The following is a 20,099-nucleotide window of genomic DNA, read 5'->3' on the forward strand; positions in this document are numbered from 1 at the left end:
TATCTGCATCCCAGTGATGAAGCCAGAGAGTTTGTCGAGCCGCTACTTCTGCAGCCAGGGCCTGTGCTCCTTGCTGTGAGGCATCCAAAGGAGTGTCAGCTACGAATGCCGCCACTTTGTGTAGCTTGACTAGGTCCCTCCTGAGTTTGGTCGGATCCGGATTTGGGTCTTCCAAGAGCTCATCCAGCCACATCATCGAGGGTCTTGAAAAGATGGAGGCCGCTACAGATGCTCGAATAGAATAGGCGGCGGCCTCATGGTTCTTTCGCAGGGTAAAATCCAGCTGCCGTTCTGATGGGTTCTTAAGCTGGGAATCTCCTCCTTTTGGGAGGAGAGACCAGGACACCAAGTTAGAGATTGGCTGATCTACTCCTGGGATGTTTAGATAGGTCATGAACTCAGGAGCTAAAGCATAATGTCTCTTGGCCATGGCAGAGAAGCGACGTGGGCTCAGCGTCCTAGCTCATTCCTCTTTGGCCAGTTTGTCAATGGGATCTGGAACTAGAATGAAGTGATTTGCTGATCTGGGGGATTTGAGGACCCTGGCTGCCTTCATGGGAGGAGTGAGGGATTGGGCTGGCATGGATTGGAGTCCCAGCATGTCCAAAACTCTTCGGCACAGTGGGAGATAGTTGGCTGGGTCAAATACACGATAGGAAGAGTCCTCCTCCAATTATGAATCTTCACTCCACTCATCGTCCTCGGCCTGGGAGAAGGCCGAAGGATCCTCCGATCTGGCATCATCACCTCCAATTCTGCCCCTGGCAACATCAAAAGAATCTGGAGAAGGAGGTGGGACAGCGTCATTGCAAACATGATGATCCTTTGTGCTGGGCTGCCGCTGAGGCACTTGCTGCTGGGAAATGGACTGTAATTGAGAGAACAACCCCAGGATATCCTTCAGCTGGGAAAGAAACCCGGGGGTCAATTGCAGGCCTAGGAGAGGATGAGGTGCGGCCCCCTGAGGCTCCGAAGGCAGGACTTGCCCGTGTTGGGTCAGGTGAGGCTGACCTGATTGGTGAGATGTCGTCGCCATCGACTGAGATGGGCAGTCCAAACTTGGTTGGCTGGGGAACCCCTCGAACTCATCGCCTGACAAGCCAGCAGGTGAGTGAAAAAGAGCTGACAATGCCTGCTGACCAGTGTCCTCTGAATCAGGAACTGAAACATATCGAGCTCGCTTGGAGGCACTATGTGTAGGGAGGTGTTTAGTTTTCATGACAGCCTTGGAGTGGAGCTTGGAATGCTTGTGCTTTGAAGCCTTGTGATGTGACTGAAGCTTGCGATGCTGGTTATCCCGTCTGCGGATCTGTCTTGGGTCACTGATCTGCCATTATAACACGAAGCAAGGCAGGTGGATAGGAGCCCCGTTCATGTGCTGGTAGAAGCAGTAGTCGAGATGCAAACTGAGGGGGTCAGGCTTAGATGTGCCTCCATGGAGAGAGAGAGAGAGTGGCACAATGCTGTTCCTGTGCACCGTATGAGTCAATGGATTGCAATACATGCCGACAGGTGGAGGGGGGTGCTGTGCTGGTCCTGTGCACTGGCTGAAGAAGTATATATATCTGAGCACTATATGAGACAATGAAGCTCAGTACACGCCCACAGGTGGAGGGGGGTGCAGTACTGGTCCTGTGCACTAGCTGCGGAAATATATATATCTGAGCACTATATGAGACAATGAAGCTTAGTACACGCCCACAGGTGGAGGGGGGTGCAGTACTGGTTCTGTGCACTAGCTGCGGAAATATATCTCAGTACATGCCCATTGTGGGGTGCGATACTGCTCCTGTGCACTGTAGCAGGAAAGGAAGTGGCACAACACACCCACAGTGAGAGTGTGTGTGAGGAACTGTCCTCAGTACTGTAGATTCAGTAGCCTCTGTACCTTAAATTGAAATAAATTCTCTTGAAGAACCTATTACTCACTGTTAAATCAATCACAGAAGAGGAATAACAAAGGGCGGGAAATTCAAATTCAAAAAGGGTGAAAAAAATTAACTTGGAGAGGGCCAAGCCAAAATGGCAGTTGTGGATGTCGTTGCCACCTGGGCGCACTTAACAGCCTGGAGGAGTATTGCCACTAAGCGGCTGCCCGCGACCCCCGAAGGCTAATAGCCAGAAGGAGCGGCAACCGCAGGCCTCCCCTGCAAGCCGCTGAGAAACAGTGGCAAAAAGGAAGGAGCAGGAGCCGGAGTGCAGTGAGCAACGCCTGGAGGGGGAACCGCGCTCCAGAAGTGGGATGGTTGAGGTGTGGCTGGTGGCTAAGGCAGCAAACGGCCTCAGGGATGAGCCGTGGCAGCAGCCGGCAGGGCAACAGGAGCTGCGTTCTGGTGCCTGAAACAGAGGTGGAGTGGAGAAACTGGTCCTGAAAACAGATGCTGCAAGGACGCCACGGGGCTGGGAACCAAGGCGGTAGAATCAGGCACGAAGCACTGGGCTCTTACCCGCCTCAGGAGTGGGGGGGGAGGGACACTGCCACTGAAGGCAGGGGCGAGAGATCCCTCAGCGCACCCCGCGATTGCAAAAATTAAAAGGAAAAACAAGGAGAGGAAGGAGGGAGCCAAGCACCACCCCACCAAGGGAGAAATAGTTAGAGGGTGAGACCCCAGGACAAAAATCCCCAGTGGGCTGAGCCAGCAGATGCCCCACCACACTCTTTCACACACACAGTACAAACACACACATGAAAATACTAATTCCTACTCTAGCCTTACACTACTGGAGGGATGAACAGCCTCGGACGAAGGCAAGAATGAAACTGGAGTAGGAGGGGCTCGCGCACTACAGATCTTAACTCCAGTGCATTCTTGCCTTTGGACGCTAGATGGCACTATGACTACCCATGTGATGGCATGCTACCTGGGGAAAGTGCCAAATTTCCCAGGCACATAACAACATGCCTCCTTAAAATACTGTATCTCTTTTAACATAAATTAAAATAAAATGGAATTAAATAAATCTCTGCAAATCTGAATAAAATTGTGTAAAACCTAAATGAATAAAAGTATAAAACAAACTTAAAATTCTGAATCCCCCTGACAAGATACAGTAGTCTGTTTTAAGAATTTTCTCTTGTCAACAGTTACTGCAGATAGAAAATATGCAACCTTCCCAGTTGTATATTTATCTTGTCCACCCAAGAGATAAATTACAAACTCATGGTCAGAGCTCTCTTTAAAATTTGTCTCAAGGATTGTTCTCTCAACACATTATTGTTGTTACTACAACAACAACAACAAAGGGCAGTATATAATAATATGTAGATATGTAATATCTATTCAACCTGATTAAACCATAAGGACAGGTACATTCAGAACATGCCATATTTTTAAATCTTCCTTCTAAAATAGTTGAAGACATCAGATTTAACTGGCTTTAGTACAGGCCACTCTATCTCTCAGTTTCTGCAATTCTTGTTACTTTGTTAGTACAAAAGGAATGTGAGGGATTTTTTATACAGTGGTGCTTTCTGAAAGGGAATCATAGTATTCAAAGAGAAGGGGAGAGAGGAAGAGTTGCACAAACCTGAGGCTCATTCTAGGCTTGCCAATGGAGTGGCTTGGGATAACATCTGAATCAAGCCAAAATGATACAAATCTCAAAGGACAAACAAAAAGGGAAGTAAAATTAATATATGTAACTTTTTTCTGTATTAATATGAGTTTAATGTAATTTATGTAAAAAGTGTATACAACTGGGTGGATATGTGTGGTCACAGCTAGCTTTGTGATAATATGAGAGCTTTTAATACAAAATCTGTTTTTTCGGTTCTCAGTTTGAGTGAAATCTCTTGTTGTTCTAGAGGTCTAAAGGATCTAGAGTTAGACACACCTTCCATTGAGAAACGATTTGCTTACAGTTTTCTTCAGCAGCTGATACGATATGTAGATGAAGCTCATCGGTATATTATAGAGTTTGGTAAGCCATTTTAAATAAGCATTGCATATTATACCATTATAATCTTGGTTACAGCTCATGGTTAATGAGGAAAGAGCTTAGCTATGAGACCTGGTTCAGATAATATGCTGAGCCAAACCTTGACTTAGCTCAGTGTGGCAGCAAAAAACTCCAGAGAGAAGCAAAGCAGCTGTAAGCTCCTATCCATTAGAGGAAGTTTGGCTTAGCACGTTGTGTGAACCAGGCCATTATGTACCATGCTAAGACCTTTTTATTCACTCAGGCATTTGGTAATTAAGTTGGTCCTTATGGTGGTGCTCATCTTTTGTTGGCATGGGTAGGACTTGTCCTTCATATGTTATTGGATGAGCGTTTTATGATTTGTATTGTTCATTGTTTTGCATTTTCTGGTTTTAGTTGTTTTATCAGTGGTATTTTATCTTGTTAAGTTGCTTTCAGGCTTTTTCTTCTGTATAAAGTAAGTAGCAAATGTAATAGTTAATAATATGTCTTTTTAAAAATGGGGAAATCATTAGTTCTTAAAAATTATTATTTACTAGAAAAAAGATTTATAAAATTTGATTTGACAGAAAACTTACATAAATATATTATAAACTTTCATAAAGAAGAAGAAAAAAGAAAACATCTGGTACATGTCCTAATTTTTTAAACAAATATAAAACAGAAGCAACCTGTTCAGTTTTAATAAATAAATTTCATAAAGTGAAAATAAAGTATATGAATTTGCATTATCTTGAAACTTTATGTTCCAATAATTTATCAATAGACACCAATGTTCAAGAAACCTGTTTGGTGACCAACCTTCTTTTCTTATTCCTATTTTAATACATAAATTTAGTTTAATGCTATATTCCATGCCATTGCTTTGTATTGATAGGCTTTAAAGATTTCCAATTGCTAGTTTTAAATTTAAATAAATAAATAATATCTGAGAAGATTTTTAGGTTCTCTGAAAATTGGAGAAGTACCTCAACATTTGAAGAAATTGTTGCTTTTATGATAAATTTTCACCTACATTCATATTGAGCTCCAGGGTAGCTCTATTTGATTTAGTTGTTCCTGACAGACATGGTCATCTTGTGGACTGCACTTGTATTTTCTTGTCCTAGATACTAAAAATAAAAAGAGGATAAAAGAGGCCTTTTGGTATTAAGCTCAGTGTGGATGGAACCTGTTTCAGTCTTGTGATGATAATGGAGGAACTAGAGAAGTTTGAACTATGGTTCATGCAAGTATCTATAGATATCTACCACTGCAATTGTACCATTGGTCTCACCTGAAAGGTGATTTTCATAGGAATGGGCCATCACTGTGGGAAATAGTTCCACATATCGTGCGAAGGCAAGAATGTTTTTGAAGTCAAGACTAGGGACGTCATGCCCCTCCCACTCTCCAGTTCATTCGTGGCGAGTCTGAAAGAGATATCTAAAAATACAAGAACAAGGCCAACAGGCCCGCCAGGAAAATAACATAATAGTCACATGCAACATGACTCTAACATAACTACATAACATAACAGAACTAAAAGTCTTGACTTCACTCTTACATTTAAATATAATAGTGTAACAATAACATGTAACCCATTGATAAAATCTCTAGTCATCCTCCAACTGGGAGGGTCGTGATGGCCCACTCCTATGAAAATCACCTTTCAGGTGAGACCAATGGTACATTTTCCATAGGAGGTGGGCCATCACTGTGGGATGTACCAAAGCAACCCATATAGGGAGGGACCACCCACATGTTAATCCTCATTAAGAACCTGTTGCAACACTCGTCTGCCAAAAGATGCATCAGCAGAGGCATAACGATCAATTTTATAATGCCTTATAAACGAGTGTGGGGAAGACCAGACTGCGGCCCTACAAATATCGGCAACAGGAGCATTAGTGGCAAAAGCAGCCGAGGTGACAGCTGACCTGGTAGAATGAGCCGTTATACTAGCTGGAACTGACAGCTTCAGGGACTCATATGCTAAAGTAATGCATGCCCTTAACCAACGGGATAAGGTAGGATTGGATACTTTATGCCCCATAGACCTTGGATGAAAGGATACAAACAGAGACTCCGTTCGTCGAATCTCTTTGGTCCTAGACAGGTACGTCTTGAGAGCCCTCCGGACATCTAATGAATGCCAAGCCTTTTCAAGTGGATGGGTAGGATCCGGGCAAAAGGAAGGCAACACAATGTCCTGGTTGCAATGAAAAACTGAATCGACCTTGGGACGAAAGGAAGGGTCAGTCTTCAGCACAACAGAGTCCTTATGGAAGACGCAGAGGTGTCTAGCAGAAGACAATGCGCCCAACTCCGAAACGCGTCTGGCAGATGTGATTGCAATCAGAAACAGGACCTTGAAGGACAGTATGCGTAGGGGCACAGTCCTGATGGGTTCAAACGGAGGGCGTTGCAAAGCCTGCAGGACTTTCGGCAAACTCCATGAGGGGAACTGATGGACAACAGCCGGAGAGCGTAGGGCGACTCCCTTCAAAAAACGTTTGATGAACGGATGTGAGGAAATATGATCTCCAGGAGAGGAAACTGAGAGAATAGATGACAGAGTAGACGCATGTCGACGTAGAGTGTTGGGTCGAAGTCCCATCATAAAGCCACTATGGAGAAATTGGAGCACCTGGTGCACACTGGCCTGGGATGGATCGTGGTGGTGGGACTGACACCACTTAGAGAAAGCCACCCAGGTATGTTGATAAATTCGAGTGGTAGATGGTCTTCTCGAGGCCAAAATAATATCAATCACAGCGTCAGACAGTCCAGCTGACCTCAAGTGTCTCCGTTCAAACGCCACGCTGTTAGATTGAGCCAAGTAGGGTCTTGGTGCAGTACTGGACCCTGGGATAGGAGGTCTGGCGTTACTGGAAGTGTCCAAGGATCCGTCATTGACATTGCCAGAAGATCTGAGAACCACGGTCGGCGTGGCCAAAATGGTGCTATCAGAACCAGCTGTGCCCTTTCGGTTCGCGCCTTCCTCAAGGTTTTGGCTAACAATGGTATGGGAGGAAAGGCGTACAATAGACCGTCTGGCCACGGTGTTGTCAGAGCATCCACTGCTTCTGCTGTTGAGTCCAGGTATCGGGCAAAGTACCTTGGAAGCTGGCAATTGTGACTGGAAGCAAACAGGTCGACTGAGAGGGCGCCGAACCGACACTGGAGACGATGGAAAATGGCTGGATGAAGTTTCCATTCTCCCGGGAAGACCTGTTGTCTGCTGAGCCAGTCTGCTGTTACATTCCAAATCCCTCTGAGATGTTCTGCTTTCAGGGATTGTAGATGTTGTTCTGCCCAGACAAAGATGAGGGAGGCTAAGTCCTGCAGAGGGCGAGACCTGGTGCCCCCCTGTCTGTTCAAATGTGATTTTACACACGTGTTGTCTGTTCGAATGAGCACATGGTCCAAAGGGAACAGAGACTGAAAATGACGCAGAGCTAAATGGACAGCCTTTAGCTCCAGCCAGTTGATGCTTTGAGATTGCTCTGCATTGGGCCAAACCCCTTGAATGTACTGGGAGTTGCAGTGGGCTCCCCAACCTATGAGGCTGGCGTCTGTGGTCACGACGGTTCTGCGGGGTTCTCTGAACGACGTGCCCTTGGAGAGGTGTTGAACCTTGGTCCACCAGCGGAAGGAGAGGCGCAGAGCGGGGCTCAAACGAACTTTGCGATGGTTGGAGCTGGCAATGTCTTTTTGAAAAGGCAACAGAGTCCACTGAAGGGGCCGAGTGTGAGCTCGAGCCCAGGGCACAATGTGGATTGTGGAGATAAACATCCCGAGCGCTCTGGCGAGAAGCATGACGTCTGCGGATGTTTGTTGCATCAGGGACCTTGCGATGCTTGTGATGGCAGTGATGCGATCTGGAGACAGGAAGACCATTGCCTGCAGGGTGTCCAACATTGCCCCAAGATGTAGTAGGCGTTGGGTTGGTTGGAGATGGCTTTTGTCGAAGTTGACAAGCCAGCCGTAGGTCTGCAAAACATTGAGGGTGATCATTAAATGATGATGAGCCAGCTCTTCAGACTTGGCCCGTATGAGCAGATCATCCAAATATGGGTAGATATGAACCCCTTGGGTCCGAAGGTAAGCCACTAGGATGAGTAGCACCTTGGAAAATACTCTTGGAGCAGAGGAGAGGCCAAATGGCATCGCTCTATATTGAAAATGTTGGTGGCCAAAAGCAAACCGAAGAAACTTTCTGTGGGCTATGCAAATGGGCACATGGAGATACGCTTCCTTAAGGTCGATAGAAGCCAGGAAGTCTCCTTCATGCAGACTCTCGGTAATGGAATGGAGAGATTCCATTTTGAACCTGCGGTATGTTACAAAACGGTTGACAAACTTGAGATCCAATACCGCCCTCCAAGATAAATCTCGTTTTGGCACAGCAAATAGGAGGGAGTACACCCCTTCCGACCTCTCAGTTGTGGGAACTGGCTCTATTGCCGCTATGTGCAAGAGGTGATGTATAGCTGTCTGCATGATGTTGTGCCTGGCTGGTGCCCTTGGGCAAGGAGACGGGTGGAATCTGTCTGATGGGGTTGCCCAGAACTCTATGGTATAGCCATAAGTGAAGAGGTCCCTGATCCAGGAGACCGTAGTAAGGCGCAGCCATCGATCTCCAAAATTAAGTAATCTGCCACCTATGGGGAGGGCGTTAATACTACTTGTGTAGGCGAGGACCTCCCCTATATGAGGACGATGAGTTGCCCCTGCGCCCTTGGTACTGACCTCTGCCCTGGAAGCGTCGGTTCCAGGAGCCCCTGAATGCGTTGGAATCATAGGGTCTGAAATCGCGGCCTCGTCCTCCTGGCTGCGTTCCTCGAAAGGGCTGGTTAGAACGAAAGGAGGGAAATCGCCTGAAAGGCCTGTGGTCGATGTTCTTGACTGTGGCTAGAACCGGTTTGTGGGCGTCTTTTGGATCAACCAGAACTGCCTTTAGAGCTTCCTCGCCGAAGAGTAGAGATCCGGAGTAAGGAGCCTTGGACAGGTTCAATCTGGCCGCTGAATCAGCTTGCCAGTGGTGAAGCCAGAGGGTGCGACGAACGACTATTTGAGTCGTCATGGCTCGTGCCCCTAATTGGGTGGCATCCAAAGTGGCATCGGCCACAAAGGCTGCTGTCTTACGTAATTTCAATAGTGCTCTTTTGAAGGTGACAGGATCAGGTTTATCATCCTCTAGAAGTTCATCCATCCACATCATAGATGCTCTGGAGAAGATGGAGGCTGAGGCGGAGGCGCGCATGGCTAGGGCAGTGGCCTCGTGGTTCTTGCGGAGGGCGAAGTCTATTCGACGCTCAGTAGTATCTTTTAGGTGGGATTCCCCTTCCCTGGGCAAGATAGATCGTGAAACGAGGCGAGCGATCGGTTCATCTATGCCAGGGACATCTAACTTGGTGGCGAAGTCTGGGGCTAGGGCGTAAAGTCTGTCAGCCATGTTCTTGAAGCGTTGAGCTTTGAGTGGGTGGGCCCATTCTTCGGAGGCTAATTTGGCAATTGGGTCCGGTACCGGGATGTAGTGTTCAGTAGGTGCAGGGGATTTGAGGACCTTGGCCCCTTTGAGAGCTGGGGCGGACGAAGTTGAAGGCGCAGTCTGGAGGCCAAGGGTATGAAGTACCCTACATGCGAGCGGTTGGTAATCTGAGGTATTGAACAAGCGATACGATGTATCCTCCTCATGATCTGAATAGTCGCTCCAGTCGTCGCCTTCAACATGGTCAGTGAAAGTTAACTCCTCCGCATACGAGGCTTCGTCCGTACATCTGCCTCTGGCTACATCAAAGGGATCTGGTGAGCAGGAAGGATGAGCAGCATGGAACGCACGTTGGTCCATGTTGAGTGGGGGTATGGCAGGAACCTGTGGTAGTGACTGCATTCGTGTGAAATAAGCCAGCATGGCTTGGAGTTGGGAGAGGAAATCAGGAGACAGCTGCAGACCAGATGTGTGAGATGTATGTGCCTGGTGGGCTATTGGAACAGATGTCTGAGGCGGTAAGCCAGAGGTAGGTTCGTTAGGCGAACCGTGAGGGGGAAAGCCAACAAACTCTTCCTCGTCAGAGGCAGTAGCAGGAGAATGGCAAATATCACTTATGTGTGTCTGTGCTGTGGTGGTTGTTGGCAACGAGACATAACGAGGGCGTTTTGGTTTACTGTGGCTGGAAAGATGTTTTGTCTTAGCCAGTGCTTTGGCATGTCTGGTCTTAGACGTGTTAGAATGTTGTGGCTTGGCTGATTGTGGCATGTTTGGCTGATCTGGCACCATGTGTGTTGATGGTGACATGCCTGGCTGTTCTGCCATCTTATATGAACCTGGGTGCAGTACACTGCCACGGAGGGGGCAGGATGTAAAGACCCGAACTGGCACAGCGTACTACCACGGAGGGGGTAGGATACACTGGCAGATGACGAATGCACTGCCACAGAGGGGGCAGAATGCACAGAGGTATCAGCGTTAATATAATATAGGCTGTTTAGAGTTGGCACACTCAGATTAGTGCTGTAGGCTGGGTTTTTGGCTTGTTCACGGCCCCATAGAGGGCAGGATATGTAATGTAAATCAGATTTGATACAAGTCAACCACTGATATTAAAGCTCCAGCCTTGATAAAGTAATCCAGCCACTAGGATTAAAGCTCCAGCCTTGATAAAGTAATCCAGCCACTAGGATTAAAGGTCCAGCCTTGATAATACAATCCAGCCCACTAGGATTGGAGCTCCAGCCTTGATAATATAATTCAGCCACTATGATTACAGCCACAGTAATGTGTGTAAATCAGTCGTGTGTAAATTAGTCAGCAGCACATATACACAAACGTACGGATAGATAGTCTGCAGGGGAGGTATCCGATACTAAGGGGAACAAAAAGGGCGGGAAATTCAAATTCTGAAAGAAAAAAATGGCGCCCGGAAAAAAGGAGCGGGAAAAAATGGCAGAGAGGGAAGAAGCAATGGCGGCCGTCGAAGGCGAACCGGAGGAAGGGCTGCCCAGCACGATCTCGCCAAAAACCGCAGTAGCGGCTCCAAAAAATCCCCGGAGAAAACAGGTAGGGGAAAAGACGGCAGCCACCGCAGAGAGAGCCGCCGTCGCGGTCTGTAAAGCCCTCAGTGGGATTTAAGCCACGTTGCGAGGGCGATCTGAGGCAGAGGGTTAACGGCGGGAGCCGCAGCTGCAAGCTCCCGCTGAGATCGGATAAGCCGCAGCCGCGGCAACCGATCGGGGGGGGAGAAGTTAACAGCGATCAGAAGCGATCAGAAGCGATCAAAAGGGGGAACCGCAGCCGCGGTCCTTGAGGGAGCCCCCTGGCTAAAGAGACAACAGAGCGGGGGGGGCTAGAAACTGCAAAAACGAAGAGAGCCGCAGCCGCGGTCTCAGAGGGAGCCCCCAGTCAAGTAAATAAAATAGGTTGAATAGCTCTGAGGGAAGGGTGAGGAAGCCGCAGCCGCGGTCCCTGAGGGAACCCTCAGAGGCTAAACACAAACAGAAAAAGAGAAAGGGTTTAAAGACAAATACGAGACTTAGCTATGTGAAATTCCAATCTTGTTCGTACGAAGGCAAGAATGAACTGGAGAGTGGGAGGGGCATGACGTCCCTAGTCTTGACTTCAAAAACATTCTTGCCTTCGCACGATAGGTGGAACTATTTCCCACAGTGATGGCCCACTTCCTATGGAAAATAAACCAGTTATCAAACTGTTTTGTTGATTAAAAAGGGAGAAATCTAGTGAGGATTAAATAGTTCTATACATATATTAAAGTATGGAATGCAGTAGATAGACAGAAAAAACTGTTTAAGAAGAATACAAAAGGCTACAAATAGACCACAACATTTTAAAATTAAATCATTTATCTTCTCTCATACAGATGGTGGCAGCAGAGGCAAAGGAGAACAATTTCCTTATGAACAAGAGATCAAGTTTTTTGCTAAAGTAAGTTATATATATATATTTAACAGCTATCAAGTGTATTACTCTCAAGACTAATGGGGACTTAATGCTAATTACCTGTTAGACACAGTTAAGAGATTGGAACACGGGCTCCCATCTGTTCATTCTCTTGTGCTGGGTACTCATGGATGGCAATGCCCAATATTCACAGTCTGATAATTCCATCAGCCAGACATAGCTCATTTGGGGCAATAGGCTGCAATGCCAGGTTATCATTGCTTAGTGAAGACCAGAGATTGGGGAGGCCTGTACATAATCTGGAAGGGGCCACAAAGAGACAGTGGGGGCAGGGTATTGCTTTGGTTGATGAAGGGCACTGCATAACTAAGAACTGGCAATGTGTGTCCAGTCTGGTATCCTCTCTATTTATATTTATTAATTTTTTGCATTTCTATACTGCCTTTCTGCCACGACACCCAAGTTCACAAATTCAAATACCAAAATAATAACATTTAAACATGTAAGAGGTAAAAAGTAGTATTATCTGAGGTCATTGATGGTATCTTCAGGAGCTGATAGTGTGAGCTCCTTGGTCTTGGCTTCTTCTCTTCTGCCTGCCTTCCTTTACCATTGCTGCTCTGGCACTAGCTACAGCTGCATGCCTATACTTGTCTCCATGCCTGAGGGCAAAATTGTGACCTGAATTTCAGAGAAAAAAGACCTAGTGAGAACTGTCACGAACTGAGTAATAAGAATAGTAGCAGAGGAGGCCTTGGAATAATCAGTGTTTGTTTTTTCTCTCATATACTTATTCCAGGTTGTACTTCCTTTAATTGATCAGTATTTTAAGAACCACCACCTGTATTTCCTGTCCTCAGCAAGTAGGCCTCTCAGCAGTGGAGGACATGCCTCAAACAAGGAAAAAGAAATGGTAACAAGGTAAAAACATAATAAAATATGATACTGGATTAGGTTCTTATGAAACTCAGGCAGATTTATGGGTATACATAATAAACTAAGAAAGGAAGAATATACACAAGGATGCCTATTTCACATAATGGTTAGCTCCAAAAGACTGCAAACGGAATCGTTCTCCTGTGCATGGAAGGATGATCTCAGGTGAGTAACTAGCTCCACCTAACAGTTGAAGGCAGAAAGCGCACTATTCAATTTTGCAGGGTCTTCCCACTCTCCCTGACTACTTGCAACAATTATCTTTCTGCCTTCATGATTCTGCTCCCTGCTTATCTTTGGTTCAGTTCTGTATTTGTTTCTTTCTCTGTTTCCTTGTTCTCAGTGTTGTTTTTCCTGTGTTTGGTCATTGTAATTCTCTTTGGGGTGTTTTTTTTTTAAATCCCATTCCTGGTCCTCCTCTCCTCCTTCGGGAAATAAACACCTTCACTTTCTCGGCCAGCCCCAGATTGCAGTCGACCCTGAGGGCTTCTGCTGTCAGTCAACTTCATTGCCCCCCCATCTCCAGAGTAGCCTCAGAATCTCCGTCTCCTCAGGCACCCAAGTTCTTCTGTCACCTGCACCCAAGTGCTTCTGCCACCTGCTGCTTGCCCCCGTAAGCCCCACAGAGCCAGTTTCCTCACCCATGGGGACAGGAACCGCTAAATTGGTGATTCCCACCAATAAATCTAAACCCCTACTGCCAACACCCAATCGAGCTTCAGCGCTATTGCCACTCGCCTCAGTCTGTCAAATGGCAGCGGCTGCTATTATGCGTAATCCGTCAAGTGAGGCAGTTCTTGCCTGCTCCTCCACCAGCAGGCAGAAGATTGCTGAGGTTTTAGTGGTGGGCAGGGTGGCTTCAGGGGAGACAAGCTCCAGTACCTCACAACTCTCCCATTTGGATTCCACCTCAAGGATGAATAGGCAGCATTGAAGAAAATGGCACAGGGGGGTGCCATAACAGAAGGTTCTCACATGTAGATCTGAGAGACACCAGGAACCTCTGTCAGACGAGGAAGGGGGACGATTAGCTATGGTCCTAGAAACCATCTTTTCCATATGATATTTTCCTGAGGTTTTGGGGTTTCAAGATACACCCATATCCCAGCCACCCCTACAGGAGATGAAGGTTGCACATTCAGCACAGCTTACAGCACATGCAGGGTGAGTGGTTCAGTCAGCCACACCTGCAGCTATGGAAAGTCAGCCTACCTGCTGTTATGCACAGACTATACAGTTACAGTTTTCAGCACAGATGCTGCAGCAACTGAAAGAACAGCTGAGGGATGCTCTGTTGGTAGACCTACCTAGGGAACTGTCCTCCCCCTCTTCCATGCGTAATGGGGCAACTCAAGGGGCTTCTGTGCCACAATGGCAAGCTGATATGCACATAGCTACTCAACAGTACCAAGCTGATCCTAATGGGGTTACATCTTCACCCCTACCTCACAAGCAAGTGGGCAGTAATGTTGCCGGGTCATCGGTCCCAGCTCCAGCCAGGACACAACCGACACAACACCCTGGTCAACCTGTCTTCATCTTCCAGTACACAGGTACCGCTTAACTGTTTATCACCGGATCTCCACTCTATTGCCTGGGATAGACACACTCATTTGCTGGAAGATCACACAGTCGATCTGGACAATGAGTTAATAGTTCTGGATGAAGAGGAGTGGAGTGGAGACTCCAAATCTGAAGAAGTATCTACTAACTGGATTTTTCAGGAGGCTCACTTTCTTCCCCTGTTGCGCAAGACTGTGGAAGCACTGAGTCTGAATCCTTCAGAGGACTCACCAGCCGCCTCAGCCTCCAGGGTAGCTGCAGTGTGTCCAGACCCGAAACCCTATTCAAAGGTCCTTTATTACTCCCAAAGGGTTTAAATCTGAGTTTGACGTTCCCTTGCAATTCAAGAAGTCGGTTCCTTGTAGCAAATAAATACTATATACTTGAGCAGCACATTATAATAAATAATAATAATAATAAAATTTTATTTAGCAGACGCCCATCTGTCCGACTGAACGGACACTCTGGGCGACTTACAATATAAAATACAATATAAAATACAATCTACTCATATACATAATCATCACATTATTAATATCATAACATCTCATCTGAAGACCATCTTACATTAATACAATGTAAAACCTAACCCACCCCAGAGATCCCATAGGCCTGCCTGAAGAGCCAGGTCTTCAAGGCTCGGCGAAAAGTCAGTAGGGAGGGGGCATGCCGAAGGTCAAAGGGAAGTAAGTTCCAGAGGGTGGGGGCCACGATCGAAAAAGCCCTCTCCCTGGTCCGCACCAACCTAGCTGTCTTAGTCGGTGGGACCGAGAGAAGGTCCTGTGAGGCTGATCTTGTTTGGCGGCATATTTGGTGATACTGGAGGCGCTCCTTCAGATAAACTGGGCCGGAACCGTATAGAGTTTTAAAGGTTAAAACCAACACCTTGAATTGGGCCCGGTATACAACTGGCAACCAGTGTAATTCAATCAACACTGGGGTGATATGATCGTGGCGGCGGGTCTGCTTTATTAAGCGTGCCGCCGCGTTTTGTACCAGCTGGAGTTTCCGGACCGTCTTCAAGGGTAACCCCACGTAGAGCGCATTACAGTTGTCTAATCGAGAGGAGATCAGGGCATGTATCACTCGTGGGAGCAGATGTATGGGAAGATAGGGTTGCAGCCTCTGTACTAGATGAAGTTGGTACCAAGCTGCCCGGCTCACTGCCGAAACCTGAGCCTCCATAGACAGCTGGGAGTCCAAAATGACCCCGAGACTGTGGACCTGGTCCTTCAGGGGCAAACTCACCCCATTAAGTATCAGGTCAAAATCACCCAACCTTCCCTTGTCCCCCACTAGTAATACCTCAGTCTTATCGGGGTTCAGCTTTAGCCTGTTCTCTCCCATCCATCCACTTACGGACTCCAGGCACTTGGACAAGGTATCCACAGCCAACTCTGGTGAAGATTTAAATGAGAGATAGAGCTGCGTGTCATCCGCATATTGGTGACACTGCAGCCCAAAACTCCTGATGATGGCTCCCAGCGGTTTCATATAAATGTTAAATAGCATGGGAGAGAGGATAGAACCCTGTGGCACACCACAGTTGAGGGGCCAAGGGTCTGAAACCTTATCCCCCAACACTACCCGTTGATATCTACCGGAGAGATAGGAACGGAACCACTGTAAAACAGTGCCTCCAATTCCCAGTCCCTCCAGGCGACTCAACAGGATACCGTGGTTGACGGTATCGAAAGCCGCTGAGAGGTCCAGGAGGATCAACTATGGATCAACTAAAAGTTCCTCTTGTGGATGCCCCTATAGTGACCTTGCTGAATCCATCCTTGAACCTGAAGGACTCAGATGCTCATCTTAAAGATGCAACAGAGTGCAAAATGGGTCAGGGTCTCAGAAGAGTTCATGATGCTAGTGCCTTATCAGTCCAAGTGGCAGCAGCTTCAGAATTCGCATGAGCTTCCCTTCTCTGGTTGGAAGACTTAATGGATGGTCTGCAGCAGGACCCAGCTAGAGTTTGTAAGTCTCTACTAAACATCTCCCAAGCTTTAAATTTCATGGCAGATGCAGCCAAGGATGCTATGCAATTTCCCACAAGTTCATTGGCAGCTGGGGTTTTTACCAGGAGGACCCTATGGTTGTGTCACTGGGAGGCTGACCCTACAGCTTGCTCCAATTTGGCTTGTGAGCCCTATATACAGGGCAAGTTGTTCAGAGATGCCACTCTGGCAGGAGTCCTGGAGTCAAAAGAAAAGTCAATGTTTTCTACGAGAAAAAGAGGATAGAAGATGCTTTCAAAGATCCTTTCATCCTTACCAAGCTGCTCAGGCCTTTCGAGGCTCTGACAATCTGGGAGAGCAAAGGATGGTCAGTCCAACCGCCCTTTCTTCAACAGGCAATGCAGTCCTGTCAAGGGCCAGCCACAGTTCTCTAACAAGTTTGGGTTCGGTTGTCAATTGTGGAGAAATAACACCAGTTCTGACACCAGCACCGCACCAGTGGAAGATCATCTTCATTTGTTCTCTCATTTTTTTTTTATAATAATTTTTTATTATTCAAATTTTTATAAAAACAAATACAAATACAACAAAAACAATACAACAGAAAAAAAATAAAAGAAAAAGAAAAACTTTGTTACAGATCAGCTATAATATATAATATATATCAAACCTGTCTCCTAGAACATACGAAATTCACTTTTTTCCAAAGTCTATCTTAATTAATCATCAAATCCCATTATCATCATTTCATTTTTTTCTTTCAACAAAAAGTCCAAAAGAGGCTTCCATTCCTTAAGAAATGTATCTGTCGTTTTTTCTCTAATAAGACATGTCAATTTGTCCATCTCAACTAAGTCCATTAATTTCAATAGCCATTCTTCCATTGTTGGTATCGATTCCATTTTCCACTTTTGTGCATATAGTAATCTTGCTGCCGTGATCATATATAATATTATTCTTCCATATTTCTTTTCCTTTTGTTTATCCATAAAACCCAATAAAAAAAATTCTGGTTTTGACTGAATATTTATCTTTAAGATTTTTTGCATCATCCTACCTATCTGTGCCCAAAATAATTTTGCCTGTTTACACAACCACCACATATGATAAAAAGATCCTTCTTGTTGTTTACATTTCCAACATACATTAGAAACATTACTATACATTTTTGACAACTTTTCTGGAGTCATATACCAACGATACATCATTTTATAAAAAATTTCTTTAAGATTATAGCATAATGTAAATTTCAAACCTTTTTTCCACATATTTTCCCATTGATCCATTTGTATATTATAACCAAAATTTTTTGCCCACATAACCATACACTCTTTTACTTGTTCTTCTTCCATGTCCATTTTTCATAAAAATTTATACATTTTTGCAATTATGCATTCATCATTTGTACACAAACCTATTTCAAAATCAGATTTATTTATTTCAAACCCATACATTTTCTTGTCCATTTTAAATCTTTCTAACAATTGTAAATAGGCAAACCATTGTGAACTATATCCTTCCTTTATTAGTTGTTCTCTCTCTTTCATTATATATTCACCACGCACATTTTCTAATAGTTCTTGGTAAGTTAACCATTTCTCTTTTCCAGCCATTTCTCTTCTATAAAATGCTTCTTGACTTGAAACACATAGTGGTATTTTCGAAAAAAAACCTTGTTTTGTATTTATTCCATATATTCAACAAAGGACGTCTTATAAAATGATTATTAAAATCCACATTAACTTTTACTTTATCATACCATAGATATCCATGCCATCCCCACTTCAGGTTGTGACCCTCCAAATCCAATAATCTTTTATTCCTCAATAGAATCCATTCCTTTATCCAGACTAAGCAACAAGCAGCAAAATAAAGTCTCAAATTTGGTAATCCCAGCCCTCCTCTTTCTTTGGCGTCTTGTAATAATTTAAATTTAACTCTTGGTTTTTTCCCCTGCCAAACAAATTTAGAAATATCTTTTTGCCTTTGTTTGAAAGGTAGATCAGAGGATATGACAGGTATTGTTTGAAATAGAAACATCATTCTCAGCAATACATTCATTTTTATTACAGATATTCTACCCATTAATGACAACTGTAATTTATCCCATTTTAACAAATCTTTCTTAATCTCTGTCCATAGTTTTTCATAATTACTATGAAACAACTTTGAATTTTTATTTGTCATAATGATACCTAAATATTTCACCTTTTCTTCTATTTTAAAATCTATCTTCTCCATTAACTCTTTTTGATCTCTTAAAGATAAATTTTTCACCAGCATCTTCGTTTTTTGATTATTGATCTTAAATCCTGCTAATGGTCCAAATTCTTCTAATTTATCCATCAATACTTTGATTACTTCCAAGGGATTTTCTAATACAATTATCAAGTCATCAGCAAATGCTCTCAATTTATATTCCTCTTTTTTATCTTTATTCCCGAAATCCTTTTGTCTTGCCTTATGTCTCTAAGCAGCACTTCTAAAACCAGAATAAATAGAAGGGGGGACAATGGACATCCCTGTCCTGTACCCTTTTGTATTTCACATGAGTCCGTTAAATCCCCATTGACAATTATCTGTGCCTTCTGTGATGTATAAATCGATCTGATCCATTTTATAAAATTATCTCCAAAGTCCATTTGCTCTAGAACCTTAAACATAAATTTCCAATTCAAATTATCAAATGCTTTCTCAGCATCCAAGAAAATCAAAGCAGCTTGTATGTCATTTCGTTGTTCTAGATATTCCAACACATTCAAAACATTCCTGACGTTATCACGTAATTGTCTTTTAGGTAAAAACCCCGCTTGATCTTCCTGAATAAATTGTTGCAATATTATTTTCATTCTTTCAGCCAAAATCATTGTAAAAATTTTATATTCATTATTCAGTAAAGATATTGGCCGATAATTTTTTGTTTTAGTTAAATCCTGCTCCTCTTTAGGTATTAATGTTATATTGGCATTTTTCCAACTATCCGGTATCTTCCCCTCTTGTAAAATAGAATTCATTGTATACTGTAAAGGTAGTAAAAGTTCCTCCTCCAAGCATTTGTAATACATTGCTGATAGTCCATCCGGTCCTGGCACCTTTCCTAATTTAATTTTACTTATAGCCTCAGATATTTCTCTTGACGTAATAGGACCATTAATAGCTTGTCTCTGAAGAGCTGTAATTTTGGGCAAATTCTGTTTGGATATATACTCTTCTATTTTTTCTGAGGGAATTTCCTGACACTTGTACAAAGTTGAATAATATTGATGGAAAACCCTTTGGATTTTTAAATTGTCTGTCAACATCTCATCCCCTTCTTGTATCTTTAAAATAAGATTTTTTTGTCGTTCTTTTCTTAATTTATATGCTAGCAATTTCCCCGGTTTATTTGCAAATTCAAAAGTCCTTTGTTTAGCAAAATTTAATTTCCTTTCAATTTCTCTGTCAGCATTGACACTTGTTTCTGTAACATTTTAATTTGATTTACAGTAGAAGCTTTAGTTGGATTCTTTTTCAATTCTTCCTCTTTTTGTTTTATTTCTTCCAAGATCAATTGCATTTTCTGTTGTTTCTTCTTTTTTAATTCAGAATTACATTTAATAAAATATCCCCTCATAAATGCTTTACTTGTATCCCAAACAATATTTTCATCTGTTCCTTTATGTAAATTGTGTTCAAAAAACTCTTTTAATTTCTTCTTACATTCCTGCACTATTTTATCATTCTGTAATAAAGATTCATTTAGTCTCCATCTAAATCCAAGATTTTTTTTTTTTAAAGTCAATATCACTGGATTATGATCCGAAAAGGTTTTTGGTAACACA

General features: G+C 44.2%; 1 protein-coding gene across 1 annotated transcript in view; it reads left to right on the top strand.

Moving 5' to 3' along the window:
* RYR2 (ryanodine receptor 2) overlaps nucleotides 1-20,099 on the top strand; it is a 725,812-nt gene that overhangs the window by 505,461 nt on the left and 200,252 nt on the right. The window contains exons 60-62 of the mRNA XM_061624580.1: nucleotides 3,806-3,921; nucleotides 11,784-11,848; nucleotides 12,624-12,745. Of these exons, the coding sequence (XP_061480564.1) occupies nucleotides 3,806-3,921; nucleotides 11,784-11,848; nucleotides 12,624-12,745 (303 nt within the window). The remainder of the gene's footprint in view (nucleotides 1-3,805; nucleotides 3,922-11,783; nucleotides 11,849-12,623; nucleotides 12,746-20,099) is intronic.

The sequence above is a fragment of the Rhineura floridana genome, chromosome 4 (assembly GCF_030035675.1).
Source record: "Rhineura floridana isolate rRhiFlo1 chromosome 4, rRhiFlo1.hap2, whole genome shotgun sequence".
In the NCBI taxonomy this organism is placed as follows: domain Eukaryota; kingdom Metazoa; phylum Chordata; class Lepidosauria; order Squamata; family Rhineuridae; genus Rhineura; species Rhineura floridana.